The sequence below is a fragment of the Plecotus auritus genome (genome assembly GCF_963455305.1).
Source record: "Plecotus auritus genome assembly, chromosome: 11".
NCBI lineage: Eukaryota > Metazoa > Chordata > Mammalia > Chiroptera > Vespertilionidae > Plecotus > Plecotus auritus.
The window spans coordinates 5,066,082-5,083,919 of record NC_137777.1 but is presented as its reverse complement, the minus strand read 5'-3'; the positions used below and the strand labels follow the sequence as shown (position 1 = coordinate 5,083,919).

The 17,838-nt window shown below is 46.3% G+C and overlaps 1 protein-coding gene across 4 annotated transcripts in view; it reads right to left on the bottom strand.

The window, feature by feature from the left end:
• ADCY8 (adenylate cyclase 8) overlaps positions 1–17,838 on the bottom strand; it is a 145,040-nt gene that overhangs the window by 113,084 nt on the left and 14,118 nt on the right. For all 4 annotated transcript variants that reach the window (XM_080646997.1, XM_080646998.1, XM_080646999.1 and 1 more), the window contains exon 2: positions 3,443–3,592. In XM_080646997.1, coding sequence (XP_080503123.1) covers positions 3,443–3,592 — 150 coding nt within the window. The remainder of the gene's footprint in view (positions 1–3,442; positions 3,593–17,838) is intronic.

Sequence of the window (17,838 nt, the reverse complement as noted above, 5' to 3'; positions counted from 1 at the left end):
TTATGCAGAACTCTTCATCACTTCTCAGTGAGCTAAATCCTATTCACATATCAATTCGGGCATCATTTCTTTTGGGTAGGCTTCTGTCCACCTCCAGTTTGGGTTTGACCCATACGCCATTCCCATAGGTGTCTGCATAGTCACCCATCTCTTTCTGTATCTGGTAAATTCTGCAAAACCAGGAACCAATTGCTAGTGACCATTATATTTCCAATATCCAACAAAGCTCATAGCACACACTCCAGGGGTGGGCAAACTTTTTGACTCGAGGGCCACAATGGGTTCTTAAACTGGACCGGAGGGCCGGAACAAAAGCATGGATGGAGTGTTTGTGTGAACTAATATAAATTCAAAGTAAAGGAGCGGAGGGGAGAGCAAGAGAACCGGATAGAACAGCCGGATCCGGCCCGCGGGCCGTAGTTTGCCCATGGCTGCGACCCTCAATATATAAATTAATTCATGGTTGAACATAGTAAGCCATTTAAATATTTCCTTTGTATCTTATCATGAGGTAAAGCCAGTGCTCGAAAAATCACAAAAAACTTGGACATTTCTGAGGAATAAGGCCTTTTGATTCTGCATTTAGAAGTGTTTAAAAATGACATTTGGTCTCTTTTGGAATCATTTTCCAAGGAAAAAGGATCTGATGTCATTTAAGCCTGCGGGACAGTGTCTCCTTCACAAAGTATAGAATTTCTAACAGGGATGGTACTATAATTAGCTTTGCTAAGAGTTAAGTGGGGATGAATTTGTTAATGACATATGATACTTTAAAAGACATGGAGCCTAATGCTGAGTTCTGATCACTGTGTCCCGAGGAGAACCACCGACCTGATTCCCCTCCCCTCTATGAATAACTGTCATTTGGGGTTTCAACTGAGACCAGCCCATTCACGTGTTCTCAAATGAGTCCTCCCAGGACTGTGCCATGTTGGCTGCCTCATAAAAAACATTATGCACAATCAGGCTACTAGACGCTCTTCACTGAGCTGCAAGGACCCTACACGCTATTTCTGACCATAAGGATTGAGCGGGGGGAGTATTATCATCTCCATGCTACGGATGGAACAACTAAGGCTCAGATCTTGCCCAAACTCACTGAGATGGTCAGTCACTAGGCAAAGATTTCAAATCCTGGGCGATCTCCTTTAAATATATTTTTATTGATATTTTACAGAGAGGAAGGGAGAGGGATAGAGAGCTAGAAACATCGATGAGAGAGAAACATCGACCAGCTGCCTCCTGCACACCCCCCACTGGGGATATGCCCGCAACCAAGGCACGTGCCCTTGACCGGAATCGAACCCGGGACCCTTCAGTCCGCAGGCCGACGCTCTATCCACTGAGCCAAACCGGTTTTGGCTGGGCGGTCTCCTTTAAAAAACTTCTCTGCCCATCGCCACTGAGGTGGTTCTCAGGGATAATGGGAACCTGAAGCAGAGATCAAGTGTCAATGGAAAGTGACTTCAGCATTGAATGATGCAGAGCCAGCTATCTCAGATGCGACTGCTGAGGGAAGAGGGTCCCAGAAATACTTTCCCATCACTGTGGACACAGGACCGTCGCACGCCTACTGCACATTTTACTGAATCCTCAGAACAAGGGGTCTTCCCAAAAGATCATCTTTTCTTACAACGAGGCTGACATGATTCTGCATTTGAGGCAAACACAGTGTTGGAAAGAGAGACATCGCCCCATTTGTGGGGGAGGGATCTAGGGCCGAAAGTTCAGTGGCTTAGGTGGCCCAACTCGGGGGTAGGATAGCTGTGGCATGAACTGCAGTGAGCTTGCCACTGCACTCTAGTTGGCATCTGTCCTCGCTCCTGTATATTATTTTCTTCCTCCTTTCACCAACTTAAAAAGATACAAAGATTAGAGGACAGAGGAAAGTCCTTTTAGCAGTGTTAGATTTTTACATCACAGTGACTCCAAGACACTCCCCTTGAAGAGTGGGAAAGAAGTCTTATGGGCATAGCAAGGCAATCATGTCAGTGTCTCCAATATTTCACGAACATTGAATAAAAGACTGAGTTGCCCAGACAACTCACCCACAATTGCAGTTCTGGTTGCCACCGAGCATGGAGAAGAGCGGGGTACATTATCAATACGGCCGTGTTCTCTGAACTGGCAGAGGACCCAGGGGAGGAGTGACGTGTCTGCCTGGCAGCTGCTCTGCTTTGCAGAGGAACACAATGTATAGTCCCCGGAGAGCCTCATGTGGGGTGCGCAAGGCGAATTCTTTCTCAAAGTTATTTCTCTAAATTATTCTATAGGGTTATTCGGGGCAACTACAGTGAATCGTGATGAGGTTCCATAATGGTTTTAGACATGAACTTAGAGATTTCCTGATTCTGGATCCTGAGAAGTCCACGGAGGAGCTGGCCATTCAGCCATTTCCTCTGGGCCCCTGGCAGTAACACATGGCGGTGGGAGCTGAGTCTTGGCAGGCACCCGGCCTGTCTGCCTCATCCATTACCACACGGACCTGCCTTCCCCAATTCAAAGATCCACGTCTTACTGATGATTTGATCAAATGAAGATGAGGAAAATGCTGTGTCTTTTGCAGCTACTTCCCTTATAATTCCTCATACCAGTGTTGCATAAGGCTTAAAATAACAAGGGTGTGTCCATAGACTAAACAAAAAGAGCCTAGTATTGTAGACCATATCCGTTGAACATAGAATTCCAAAGGGTACATAAACATGTTGAACGTAAAATATGTTGATTCTATAACCAATTTTCAACACCTTCCTGTTATTCCTCTGAAAATTGCTCTCAGAGGCTAAAATAGGCACACATTTTTAATGGATGAATAATTTTGATAGGGGAAAAATTTATTCTATGGAAGCTAATTTTATTTTGGTGAAACATATAATTTGAAGCTATTTTTAAAATTCTTGTAACATCCGCCCAAGAAACTCCTTTATTTTAATGTCTTCAAACTTGAACTCATGGCTCCTACCGTGACCTGACCTGCTGTCCCCTCTGCGTCCCCTCGTCCTGAGAGCCCTGTCATGTCCCATAAATTCTATTATGTTCGGTCATCTTTTGTGAAAGTGAGGTTCAGGTATTAGGAACCACACGTGTACAAGATTCTTCTGTGTGCTTACTACAATTTGAATTGCTAGCAAAAAAAAAAAAAATTGTATCTGAAATAACAATTTACAGTTTCAAAAACAGGAGGGTCAAAGATGAGAATTTTAATGGTCTTTAGGAACCATAGCCTTGAAGTATAGATGTCGGTCAAAAGCATCAGGAGATCACGTTGGGACTAGAATCATTGGATTTCTTGAGGGAACAATTATTTGAGTGTGGAGGATCTTCCACAGCTACGTTAGATTTGGTAACCCCGTGACACGCACTTGGAGAGGACACTGGCAAGTCCAGATGTTTGGGGGCAGAAATTAAGCTCAACAGGACGCGCAGCCTTTCCCATCGGTACCTGTCTTTGGTTTTCCGTCTCCAGGCGCAGCCTGGCCTCCACACACCTCCGAGTCTCCAGGAAGGCCTGGCGCTGGGCGCGGTCTGACAGGTAACTGATGAAGATCCCAGCCGTGTTCATGCACATGAATAACACCACCTGGGCCACCACCTGCAACAGAATCGCAGACAGAGCCTGGTCAGGCGGCCCGAAGAAGAGCTGTGTAGAGGCAAAGAGAGAAAATCAATAAACATTTCCACGGCAGATCTTAAGGAAATAAGCCAAAAGCTTAGTAGCAGGTGAGCAGAGCCAAGTTCTTCATTCAGGTCTTGAGGCAGATGTCACTCCCTCAGAGGGGCCTCCCGTGGCCGTTCCATCTAACTTAGAGCTTCCCCAACCCCAAGTTCAGAGATGAACCTGGATCGGAGGGAGGCATGAAGCAAGACAAGGGGCTCCTTCCCTCTTCCACACTCATGCTCCCCTCTCCCCTCCACGTGCTGAAGGTTTTGGCCTTTTAAGGGGCTGGGAGTCAGGTGAGAAGAAGGGGAAGAGACTAGTAAGACACAGGGGAAGTATTAGTTGAATAGCAATGTTGTGCTTTGACCTTGTGCTTTCAGGCCCTCTGGGGTAGCATCCAAGTCCTGAGGACCTAACTCGAGAAAAAGATATCACGGCGTCTCCTGCTTTTCATCTCGTGCCATCACCCAACTCCCAGCACCAAACTCTCCCGGCTGGAGTCTTAACCCAAAGCTTGCACTCTTGGCGTGTTTTCACAAGTCATTCTCCCAGCCGGAGAAATGTGCCCGTGTTTAGGCCTCTCTGCTTTTGGACTTGGGTGTGTCTTCATTGGTTTCACACTTTAGCATTAGTGGCTGCACACTGGGCAGAGGAAGGGGCTGCAGAGGAGGGGAGCCTAGGCATTGGAGAATGCGGGAAATATAGGGAGATTGTGATCCTCTCTGCAACCCTGAGGGGGTGCTCAAGTACTGTGGGGTCCTGGCAAAGTGAATGGGTCAGCCACCCACTGAAGGACTTTGCACCCGCCTGGAGCTTCTGTAACCAGAGACCCAGTTTGCATCCCTCAGCTCCAACATTTACGAGGCCTCTGACCTTAGGCAAGTCACTTGATGCGTTCTTGAGCCTCAACTTTCTCATCTGAACAATGGGAATCAACCTTTGCCTCATAGAAGTAATGTACATGTATGTATATCTACACTGAGTGGCCAGATTATTATGATCTCTGAATGCATAATAATCTGGCCACTCAGTGTGTGTATAATACATATATATATATATATATATATATATATATATATATATATATATTTTAGAGGCCCGGTGCATGAATTCGTGCATGGGTGGGGTCCGGCCAGCCTGGCCAGGATGAGGGGACATGGGCGGTTGGCTGGCCTGCCTCCTGGTCGAACTCCTGGTCGAGGGTACAATTTGCATATTAGCCTTTTATCATATAGGATATACACTGAGTGGCCAGATTATTATGCATTCAGAGATCATAATAATCTGGCCACTCAGTGTATATATTTATATAGTTAGTATACATGTGAATATATACGAATGTATCTAGCACATAACAGATATCCAATGATTGCTGGATACATATAGGGTGTCCCCCCAAAATGTATATACACTTTGAATAATTATTAATTCCTATGGGTTAAATCTGAAAAGAAAAAAACATCAATTGAACTATCAGCTGTTAAGTGTGTATACATTTTTTGGGACACCCTATACTTTAATATAAGGCCATTTTTCCCCCAAATGCTAGTCTATGGTGTAATATGTATCTTTTATTTCTTTCATAAATTATGCATTACAGATTCCCAACCTTCATGTTACAAACTATTCTAGAGGACCATAAAGTATTAAGATCTTTAGTATTTATGCTGTTTTACAAAGAATGCTTATGTGCATTATTTGCTACGCAGGGAACAGTGGAGGGGGATTAGGGAGCCAGCTCAGACAGAGGGGCCTCAAATCCCATCTCTAACGTTCCCCTCCTCCCTCCCACCCCCCCGCCCCCGGGTGACCAAGCAAGTCATACCCTCACTAAGAGGGCAGATACCACATAGTTTGGTTTGCTGATCTATGAAGGGCTTCGCAGTCTAGCCCAGTGATTAAAGACCTTCCCATTCATGCCATTTACTTGTCATGTGAATTTGGCCCAGTTCATTTTTCTGGCCCTCAAACCCGAACTATTTTCCCAAAATGTTGTTGGATAATCGATGAAAGCACTGCTCACTATGCACCTGAGCAGGTAAACGACACAGTGAGGCTTAAGCTTTAAGGAGACCTGCTGTGATGTGGCAGGAGGCAGAGGTAAGGCCCAGGTGAAGCTGGCTCTTTAAGGACTAGGTGAAGAATGGGATGAGAGTGGTGGGAGGGTCCGTAGGAGTAGGCAAGCCAGATGGAGGAATAGAGTGTACCACCAGCATCCCTGCTAGGGCGTGGGCTCTCCCCACAGCTGTCAGCCCTGTGGCCATGCTTCCTGCCTGCCCTTTATAAATAGTCCATGCTGAATAAGAAAAGGGAATTAGAAATAGCACACAAGGAAGTTTACAAAATAGCAGAGCAATAAAGATAGGACACGTAAGCGAAAATCTAAGAAAAAGGTAAAGAAGGATGAGGGCATGTTGAGCTCAGCTGGTATCCCATGACAAGAAAAAGTAAATGATGGAAAACCAACATCACAACCCGAGTGCAATCAATGGTATCCTGAGAAATGACAAAATAATGAGAGGAAAAGGCAGGCTTTTCAGAAGGGAACAAGAAGAGAGCATTTTGAAAACTAGAATTAAAAGAACAAGAAAACAGGGTTATAAGGTTTTTTTAAAAATGGACCAGAAAAACTCTGACATTAAGGAGGAAGCACAAATGTTAAAGTCTAAAAATAGGCAGGATTGGAGGTGAGAAAAAAAGCGATTAAGCCCTTTAAAAATAGGCAAGAAGAAAATGACGAAGTTAATTTTTTTAAATATGAGAACTGTAACAGGTGGTAGCACAAACTATAAAGGTAAACTATGTTCATGCAAAGCAGCTCCAGAGAGTAAACATTTATTTTCATTCCACTGCCTTCAGAGAGACAACACAGTTGCCAAAGTCGTTCCAAGAGCGCTTTGCCGCCTGAGGCAACTACTGCTTCCAGGGGTGGGCAAACTTTTTGACTCGAGGGCCACAATGGGTTCTTAAACTGGACCGGAGGGCCGGAACAAAAGCATGGATGGAGTGTTTGTGTGAACTAATATGAATTCAAAGTAAAGGAGCGGAGGGGAGAGCAAGAGAACCCTCCCCTCTTTTGGCTCCGCGGGCCAGATAGAACAGCCGAACGGGCCGGATCCGGCCCGCGGGCCGTAGTTTGCCCACGGCTGCCTTAGACTCTGCCATCCTCCTTGAACGGGACTTGGCAACTTCCATTTACACACCCAACTGCTACCAGACACGCGTTTTGGCCTTTGCACAATCCAGTAGCGACTGTGTTTGGTCTTATTAGCTCCATTTCACAGAATAGAAAAGTGAGCCTCCCGGAGATTAAATAATTACCTAAGGCCACCAAGCTAGTATGTGGTATTAAGGCGGCCCACTGCCCTGGTTGGCCTGGGACACAGAACTTTATTTTTAAATGTGGACGGTGCCAGGAAAATCAAGTAGAGTTTTCTCACACTTATATTTAGTTAATATGCATTTTAGTTCATGACAAGTTGGGGTGGGGAAGAGGGAATGGGAGAGAAGGAGGAGGAGGAAGAGGAGGAGGAGGAGGAGGAGGAGGAGGAGGAGGAGAAGGAAGAGGTGGAGGAGAAGGAAATGTGGAGGAGGAGGAAGATTTGGAGGAGAAGAAAGATGAGAGGCAGGAGGAAGGTGAGGAGGAGGAGGAAGGTGAGGAGGAGGAGGAGGAAGATGAGGGGGAGGAGGAAGGTGAGGAGGAGGGGAGGGGGAGGAGGAGGGTGTCTTTCTGAGAAGGCTTTTTGCAACACTGCATAGGAAATGAACTCATCGTATCCACAGGCAGGCAAATCAGATATGTTTTGAAGACCAAAGTGGACACTGATTCAATTCTCCTCCCTCTTTATCTCGGGCCTGTAAGGCACTGCGAGTTAAGTGCGTTATGGATGTGGCGAGGAGGAGGCCAAGGGTCTGCTGGGGCCTCTGAGGCTCCGGTGAATTGCTGCCCTGCGGGAGGAACCCTCCTGGCCAGGTCACTGATGAAACTGCCACCTTTACCACATCCTCGTGCCTGGCATGGAGGGCAGGGAAGAGCTGGGGTCCTGGGCCAGCTGCCTTCCAGTGCTTCTGCTTCTAGGCCTAACTTGAAAAATCTAAACATGGAACCTGGGGTAGATTGGTCCTACTGTTGGGGAAAGGTGTGTACAGGAGAGTGTGGCTTAGGGACAATCCTGTAGGCACCCCCAGCTGGGTTGTATCAGCCCCAGGGGCATCCTTTGTGGCAGTGGGGGTGTGGGAACGGGCCTGAGACTGCAGGGTCCAGCGGTGGCATCACGGGACCCCACTCCCAGAATGAGGGAGCACCCTGGTGCTGTCCTGCAGGCAATGCTCTCCAAGAATGGGGTGCCCCCTCTAGAATTCAGTGCCCACTTTAAATCAAAGGCCTCTGGGAGACAAGGAAGCAGGACTGGCTATTCCTGATGGCACACTTGGGCCTGAACTCTGGGCCCTGGAGCTTTAGAGTTCCAGCTTTCACAGGCTGAGTGCTTCCGCCGGGTGACCCAGCAGGCGTCCCGTTAACTACAAAATCTGGCATGTTGGGCTCCTCATGCCAAGGGAGCAGTAGACAAGAGTTCCCCTCCAGGGAGGGTTATACCCTGGCCTGAGAAGGCATGGTTACCAGAGGCTGAGACCCCTGACAGGTTAGACTCGGTACCATGCCATCAGGTGAACCACCAAGTCCCGCAGAGGGGCTGGCTGAGGGCGAGGGGAATCTGGGAGAAAGAGGAGGAAGAGAGTGTATACCACTTGGGGACCCAGGACCAGCTGCAGCAGTGGGGACCTTAATTTATCCCTCCCAAGTGTCCCCAAGGAAGAGAGGCCCTGGGGATCGTAGAACCTGTGTGAGGTAGACCCTAGTGGCACAAGGGGTGGACTGTGGTGGATCCTGAGCTGAGCCACTGCATCTGCCTTCAGGAAAGAAGTACAGAGAACATTCTCCTAGGATTGCTGCTGGCTGACAGCCCTCAGCTCTCAGCCCCCTTTGAGGAGCTGGAGAGAGCCTTCTCACCGAAGGTCATGGAAGGTCATTATGTATATGGATGTACTATATAAATGCTCGTAACTCCAACTCGGATATCTCATAAGGTTCTTCCCAGATGCACAACTCCCCATGGACTGTTGAAATTTCATCACGGCTTAACATGTCCTTTTGTCTATTTCCACTTCTTTTTTTCCGTCCGTGGGTGCTGATCCCAGCAGCATCCCCTAATAAGCCTCCTACACTGCAGTCTCCCTCTCAGAGCCTATTCCTCAGAGGATCGAACCTGTAACAACCAGAAAGCATTTATTACCCTTACTAATGCAGCCAGACTCCAGTATTTGTTGAATGAATAAATTTATTGAATGATCAATTTAATTAATGGATTTAACTAGCTTGTACCATCCAGTCCCTTAGAAGGATGATGATGGTGACTGTCTCATAGTTAATTTCCTCCTTTCTTCATTCATTTTGGAAATAATTACTGACCCCCAAATAGGACGTAGGCACTGATTTAGATTCCAGTGACAAATAGGACAACTAAGTTCTCCTTCCTATGGGGCATCCAGTGGGGACCTTAATGTAGATCAAGTGGTTCAAGAAAAATCTCTCTGAGGATGAAATACTTAAATGAAACCTAAAGAATATGGGGAGTTGGCCAAGAAAATAGGCAGGAAACAGTTCTTCCAAGGATGGTGACCCTACAGTATGTGCCACAGGAGAGGCCCCCTTGTCTAAGCTCTAATCTTGTTTCACCCTGGTGCTCTTTGCTTGAACCACTTCTCCATCATGGTGAAAACCACAGAGAATGATTTCTACCCTATATCTCTGCCCCGAGACTCCGTTCTCCCAGGGATTCGCACAAATCAGAATCACCTTGTCCTCGCCAGCTCCCCACCATCTCCTCCTCCTCACTACCCAGCAGATGGTGGTGTCACTGAGGTGGTGGCAGCAGTTCCTAAGGAAGTTTGTGGTGTGAGCATGAAGGAGGTGTCCCACAATGCCATAGTTACTATGGCAATTTTTATTGGGTCATCGGGTTTGAAGAAACATTTGGATTCATCATTAGTAACTGAGCTGAAAATAGCATCTTCTCAAGAGCTTGTTTTCTCTTCAAATGCATCTGTTCCGGGTTGACTAAGTCCAATAGGCACCAAAAATTGGAGCATTTCCCCAAGTCACTGACGTCTTAATCCTATCTCTTCCAAGGAAGCCCATGTTATCTTCTGTTTTACTTTACAAAAAAAAAGAGAGAGAGAGAGATGTTTATTGTTACAGAGGGGGGAAAAAAAGAGTTGCTTAGGTCCAAATTGAGTAGCCCAATTCAGACAGAAGGTGGCTTTACATGGAATAACTTTATAAAGTTTCTCAGCTGTACTATTTTCAAGGTGGGGGGACAAAGTTGTCTCCTAGCAACCCTTTCTGTGATGAGGACAGAGAACAGAGTGGTTTAAAAGGACATTCTATCTACAGACAAACCTTGGTCAACATCTGTAGTAGGGAATAAACATAAGATAATCTGTTAACCAGGGTTTTGTCTACCCTTGCTTTTCCAGGCGTATTCATTTAATGTTTAAATGAAATAAGGTGTTCTTCCAAAATGTAAGTTGATGGTGATTATGAGTGAGTGCAGTGTGTTTTGGTCTACAACGCTGACTTACATACACTTTGTGCCACATTCTGTAGTAAGAATATACCGGAAGCCAGGAACATAGAAAGTCTCCAGCCCACGTTGACTCATGCCTAATACTATCCTGTTTATATTCCCCTCCACCCCCCAAATATGCTTATTCCAGATTTGAATTCTACTTCATCAATTTTTAAAAGTGGGACAGTTAACCTTCAGGATGGCCATAGGGTAAAAGATGGTCACACGGAAAAGCCCCTCCATGGCGCCTCGTACTCTAACCTAGCAGTGCAAAGGTCTGCTTCTGGGATCTTCTCCCCAACTCATCTCAATTAATTCTATTCCACAGCATGCTCAAGGGACTGTTATTCTCAGGAAGATGATCAGGGTTAAAATAATTTTTAAAAACTGGAAAGCTCTGCCTTTAACTAGTTGTGGGTAGATAAGGCCACTTAACCTCTCTAAGCCTCACACTCCTCCTGTGTTAAATGGGGGTGATCATCGTGTGCTTCGTAGATTGTTGTGCCTGGGAGAGGTAATAACATGGAGCCCTTGGCACATGACGAGCATTCACTACATGTCAGCTGTTACTGTCAATAGCTATTTATTTCTCCCTCTCATCTAGACGATATGTTCCTTTAGTGAGGGTTATGTGTCATACTTAATTCTTTTGGACTCCATGGCTATTGTGGCAATGCCCTTATTTTGAAAACTGGGGCATTTGTGAGAATGAAAGGAGACACGCATACATCTGGAGTGTCCTGGACACACCATGATGTATGGGCATCCTACCCATGGCACATTCTACTGGGCGAGGCACAGGCCATTTGTGTAAGTCTTCAAACTCTATTCCTGGGCAATTGCCTAATCAAGAGCAGTCACTTCAAATCAGTAAGTGCACAGCTGTAATCTCTGGGGATATGTCAGTGGACCAAATAGACTCCATCACCCTATGGGGACACAGATAAACAAAACGGTAAAAAATTATAGCATTTCCTGTGCACGGGTGAAAAGCGTCATGGAGAAAAATAAAGCTGATTAAGAGAAGACGGGAATGGGAGAAGTGAGGAGCTCTTCTTCCTTCCTATGGGTCAGGGAAGGTATCTCTAATCAGGTTGTATTTGGGCAGAAGCCCAAAAAAGGTGAGCAAACCATGCAGCAGGTATCCAAAGAAATAATAGAAAATATCTATCCCATTATCAACATTCACAGCATTGCCCTGATGAAGGAAAAGGTAAAAATGAATGGACAATGGGTAAGATATGAGCTAATCAACATCACAGGGACTTTCAAAACTCACTTTAGATATATCTATTGTCTTCTCCATAACTTTGGCTATTTGTCTTTAAACAATTCATAACATACAGCTAGCTTTATCCAGCGGTTACCATTACAAAAATAATAGTTAATTAATTTCCTCCTAGGTGCCTGGTGCTTTATAAAAATACTGTATTCCATATAATAACAGTTCACTATGGGGGTAATGACACCCACTTCTCAGGTGAGAAACTTGTCTACGCACATGGCCAGGTTGTGGGGGCTGGGCCTGAAATACAGATCCAAGTCTGCCTCTTCTCTATCGCCTAGATAAGAAGCCTGTGTTTGTCTGAGAAGGACAACAAACATCACGACCCAGTTGCTGATGGAACCCAGTTCCTTCATCCATCATCCAACAAATATTTCCCGAGTGCCCACGCCACGCCAGGCACTGTCGGCCACTCCGGGGATACAGTCGTGAAAAATGGACACAATTTTCAATTTCCTATCTGTGCGCCTGCCTTGCCGGCAGTATAGCTAAGCACATTATCTGGATTGGTAGGAGGTGAAAGTGATTTTTAAAAAAATAGTGCAATGTAAAGGGCAGAGGAATGCGGGGCAGGCAGTGATGCCACGTGGGAGAGAGGTTACACATTTAAATTAGGATTTCAAGGTAATGCGCTCTCTGAGAAGCTGGCTTTCCAGCCAGAACTTGGAGGAGGAGTGGATCATGTGGGTCTCTGGGTAAAGGACATTCCAGGTGGAGGGAAGGGCCAGTGGTCAGGACAGGAGGAGATGCTCAGAGGATTTCTAGGAGAGAGAGAGCTGGAGCAGAGTGAGCAGCGGGGAGAGCCATGGGAGTTAGGGCAGAGGGAGGCGGGGACCAGAGGTGGGGCTTAGTTACCAGGGGAGGGACACTAACTTGCTGCAAAGGGGCAGCATGCTCAGCTTGGAGCAGAGAAGGGGCTGGCTGGCTGATAGACATTCAGCTCAGAAGTGATCCCCCCTGAAGCCATTGGCCCGTCTGCCAGAACTGGCAGGGCACTCAGACTGTTTCGTGACTCCTCCGAAAGTTCTTCAGCCCTAAGTCACTCTCCTGCCCCACCCTGGACCCTGGAGGCAGGACCCTTGCTTTGATTCGAAGCAACCTTTGTTGGCTTTGAGCATCCCTTCAAACTTGGAATGCCCTTGACTCTAGAAAGTGGAGCTAGAGGATCAGAGGTGGTCAGGTGGGGATTCCTTGCCCCTACCCTGGGTCCTTCTGTGTACAGTTGCCTTGGCTTTTGAATTTACATATAGAAAATACTGTTTGCATAACTGCCCTTTACGGTCTGGGAAGAGGAATGCTGGGAAGCCAGGGAGCAGGTGCCAGGGTGCTAGAAGAGCTGCCTCCTCTCCTGGGAACTGTGGGGGCAGCTGCCAGGGGGTGCTATTCTCACTGGTGACCGCCAGCTGGGAGTCTGACCCCATTTTCCATCAGGGGCATGGGCAGGAGCCAGTTAGCAGTCAGCCTGATAATAATCCATCTCCTTTGCTCATCAGAGTTTTAGAAATGATGACAGAGGAGTTGGCCATTTAAGAGGGGGAAGAACCCCACTAGGGAACGAACAGCCCAGGATTGTGGCTGCCCAGTGTTTGGACGGTGAGGACCCTTTGAGGTCCGTGTCTCCTGGTCGGATAAGCAGCAGGGCTAGTGATTTGCACTCTGTAACCCAGTTATTACACCACTGTGTACACTGAAAACCAGCAAACTAAAACCCTAATTGCATTACAAATAAATGCCAAGTGTTCTTCTGGCATGAGTGCTCCGAGTGGATCGTTTGGAGTACGTGTTGGCCCAAGAGAAAGAAGTGGGCTTTGAAATACATGTTCTCTTTCAACATTTAATCAAAATAGTCACTCAATGGAGTTGCAATATTGTCTCCGTTAGCTATTTTTTAAAGGACAAGAGAACATTCAACAAAAGAAGAAGTTGTTCTTTTCTTTTGTTAAAATACACCGTCATGGAGAAATGATGTTTGCAGTAAGCGTATTCTTTCAAATGATTTGGAAAGAACAGTTCAAATATCAAAGGCAGACACTTTCATTCATCAGACTGTGCTACTGCTTTGGCTGGAGCCTACTGCCTGCCTCTTCATTCTGGCCACTCTCCCCCCAGCGGCTCTGCGCTTGCATTCACTAATCACTTAGGGAGCAGCATTTATGCGCCAGGCACCTTCTCAGGCTGGAGATCTGGCAGGATATGAGAGAATGGAGGTCTCCATCTTCGCAAAGCTTTCACTACAAGCTGCATGATAACATAACACTTATTAGCTAGGCACTGTTCCGAGACTTCTCCTGAATCATCTCTGTCCATGTTCACACCACCCTTAGAACAGTCCCCCTTTATAGATGATGGAACTGAGGCTCAGGTCATAAGCTAATGAGTGGTGGCCTCAGGGTCTAAACCCAAGCCTTCTGGCTCCAGAGCACCTGTTCTCACTCATTTTCCCGAAGTACCGTCTTCTCTTAGAGAGGAAATGTATGCGTGGACATTCCTAAAGGTTAAAGTACAGTGAAGGGCACCATGTGGACATCTCAACTCCTAGCAGTGGAGGTCAACCTTACAATCACGCCCTTGGATTCCCAGTTCACTTGCACCTCCACTGTGACTTCCTCAGTGTCTCTGGTCAGAACTAACAACATCTTCCTTCCAGCTCACAGAGCTACAGAAACACCAGGAACTCTTGCGGAGAAAGGTGATGATGGGGATGAAAGTGATGGTAATGGTGCTATCCCTGGAAATGATGACCTGGGTATCCTAGGCATACAACCCTGACAGCTGCCTCTATCATGCCCCAAACAAACATTTCCTACAGGCAGACTTGTCACATCAAAGGCAAAGAGCTATTTGGAATGGAGTGAGTGCCTCACCATTGGGGTATTCAAACAAAATTAGGATAAAAAATTGATAGAAAATATATAGATTAAGCATATATTTTTATTTGTATCCTTCTTTCTTATGTTGTTCATTACTCCTCCCAGACCATTCCCAAAATTAAATGCACAAAGGAATGACAGTAGGACTCAAAAATCCTACTCACTTCTAGTATATATATGTCTATCTATCTACCTATCTATTACCTATCTTCTTTCTATTTATATTCTATTTATCTTCTGTTTTCTACCTATTGATCTATCATCTATCTATCCAAGTCAATATTTGTGTCAACTTCCTCTATGAGATCAACAGAGCCTTATGTTTTTTTGATAACTCAGCCTTATCCATATTCCTCATAAGAAACTAGAGGCCCAATGCATGAAATTCATGCAAGAGTAGGCCTTCCTTCCTCCGAATGCCAGCACCGGCTTCCCTCTGGCACCCGGGACCCGGGCTTCCCTTGTAGCCCTGGCTTCGTCCGAAGGTTGTCTGGAAGGGTGTCTAGTCTAATTAGCATATCACGCTTTTATTATTATAGATAAGCAATGAGTGTATTTAATAAAGTTGGTATTTGCCTCTTTAATGACAGCATCTATTTAAAGACCATGGAAGCCATGAGTATTTTTACCAGAATAAAAGAAAGCATCGCATTGGCATGACAATTCTATGTGGGATCACTGGAGTTACAAATTGGCAGATCTATTAAGTCATCTTCTCTTGGTACGATTCCTGTTCAGCTGCTGGTACTGCAATTTTTAGCCTCACCCAGGATCTGAGCCAGAGAGAAATAGGCCAGAAGTCTGGTAGAAGCAGCAATCCAAACCCTAGTCCAACCCAAGTCTATCTTACCTTCTTGGACATTAAAATTCTATTGTCATTCATCATTTAAAGAAGCCAGGACCACCATCTGGCTCTGAATACCAGCCTTGGGTAATTCCCTCATTCTGCTTATCCCTCTCCCCTATATCCCCTCCTGCTTTCTTTCCCTCTCTCCATCATAAGTATTTATCGAACATGGGCTGCTGAGAATATCCCAGTGAGCAAGCAAATCAGACCAATTCCCTATTTTCAAAGCATTTATTGTCAGGTAGGAAATGAACTAACACACACACACACACAGACACACACACACAGAGACACACACATGATGGTATATGTTTTCTTAGAAAAGTAGGGGGATTTTTAAAATGTGATACCTAAGAGGCAAAGGAAACCTTCCCAAGAAAGTTTCCTTGAGGTAAGAATGAGGGAAGAGCATCTCAAGCAAAGAAGGAAGGGAAAGTCAGACAGCTCAGAGGCAGAAAAAGGCATGGGCTCTTCAAGGAACTGAATGAAGGTCACTGTGGCTTTAGGAGAGAGAGGGAGGGAGAGAGAGAGAGAGGGAGAGGGAGAGGGACAGGGGGGAGAAAGAGAGAGAGAGAGAGAGAGAGAGAGAGAGAGAGAGAGAGAGAGAGAGAGGAGAGAGAGAGAGAGAGAGAGAGAGAGAGAATCTAAAGAATGGCATCATCGGAGGGAGACAGAGAGGAGATCTAAAAGGCAGGTCCAGGAGGGAGTTGCACCTTTTTCTCAAGAGCAGTGTTAGATACGATGTTCACTGGTGGGTTGTAAGCCCACATTGTAAGAAAGGCACTATCCTGATGACCCGGTGGACAGGAAGGAGACTGGAAAGTGTTGCAAGTGGATGCAGGGAGGCTACTGTGACTCAGATGAGGAGTGGTGTCCCCTGCACCAAAGTGGAAGGAGCAGAGACAAAGGAGGAGAGACGTGAGGATATGTATAGACAAATTTGTCAGGAACTTGCAATTGCTTGGCCATGGGGACTGAGAGAGGAAGAAGTGACAGGGATGCATGTGGGCTTTCTGGCTTGGGAAACTACAGGATGGAATAGAGATCCCTGGATTCATTGAGATCAAGATCCAGGATGAGGCCAAGTTTATGGGAACTGCTTGATGTCAATGTCCAGCATGCCTTCCTGAGATTTAGGAGATTGATTGAACTTCTCTCCTTTTTAGAGTTCAATTATTCTACATCTAACCAATTACTTATAATGTCAAGAGTCACAGAGTCGCAAGCTTCAAACTAGAAGGGATTTTATTTATTTGTTTTTAGAAGGTATTTTAAACATCATTAAGTTCAACCCCTTCCCTTCTTCCCCCAATCCCTGGCAATGACATCTGGCTTCCACTGAGCACCTCCAGGAATGGCTTTTTAATCCTATAAGGCCTGGTGCAAGTCCAAAGGGTTATAAATAGGAAGGTATCTATTACTTCCTTTGGGAAATAGTTCCACGGATCTTCTCCAGCCATAACGACTACCTGGCATTTATTCCAGTGCTGTAAATTATGATCCGGGTCTTTCTGGTCCCAAATATCAAGTATGGAGCAACCCCCCCACCCCGGCCCCAACAAAACCACAAAATGAAAATGGCCCTGCCTATCTTCGATGACTAGATCATTAAGTATAAGAGCTGCAATGGTGTCTAAAGGAGCAGCCGATGTTAATTTATTGGGTGATACACCAGGAGTACATTTTGCAGCCGGTATTGATCAGAAATTACATTTGGATGTTGGTAATGGAGAAGTAAAATAACAGTGGACTGAACGAACTTGGAGTCTATTTTATAATGTCACATAGAAATTATCTAGGGATGGCCAGTCTAGGGCTAGTGTGGTGGCTTCATAGTGTTATCAGTGTCCTAGGGTTCTTATTCCTTGGGGCCCACCCTCCTACTGTGTGGCTTCCACCCTCAAGGTCTGCTCATGGCCTACGATGGCTGGCAGGGTGTCATTACACCTGCTCACCAGGCAGAAAGACAGCCAAAGGGGGTGAGTGGGTGGGTGGGTGAAAAAGAGCAGAACTCCCACATGAATCAGCCTGGAAAACCCCCACAACGGTAGCCATCGGTAGCAGGGTTGGGGGGGGGGCGGGGGGGCTCAGCAGTAAGTGCAGAATGGTTTCTCTTCCTTGGAGAAATGTTCTAGATCCATGATGGAAGGTGTGCTTCCTAAGGATGGACATTAGAGGACTGTGTAGCTTGAAAGGGGGTGGGCATCCTTTCGTCCCGAGGAGCAGTTTGGGCATCTAGCGTGTGCAATGACTTATTTCTGGAACTGGTGGGGCCCTCCCATCGCACCTACCATTGGGCAGTCAGCCTGTGGACCGCTGGCCTGTGCTTGGCAGACTTCCATCCCAGGCAGGACAAGGCGGCCTGCTCCCGTGTGGCCACATCAGACCCCTCCGTGTTCCAGAAATACGACTGCTCCTGCCCAGGGCTTGGTTCCTGCTATCCGTTCACAACTCTTTCATCTTCCTCAACCCCCTTCGTGTTTATAAACGGAGAAGTTCTGCGTAGCCGGTGTGGCTCAGCGGTTGAGCATCAACCTAAGGATCAAGAG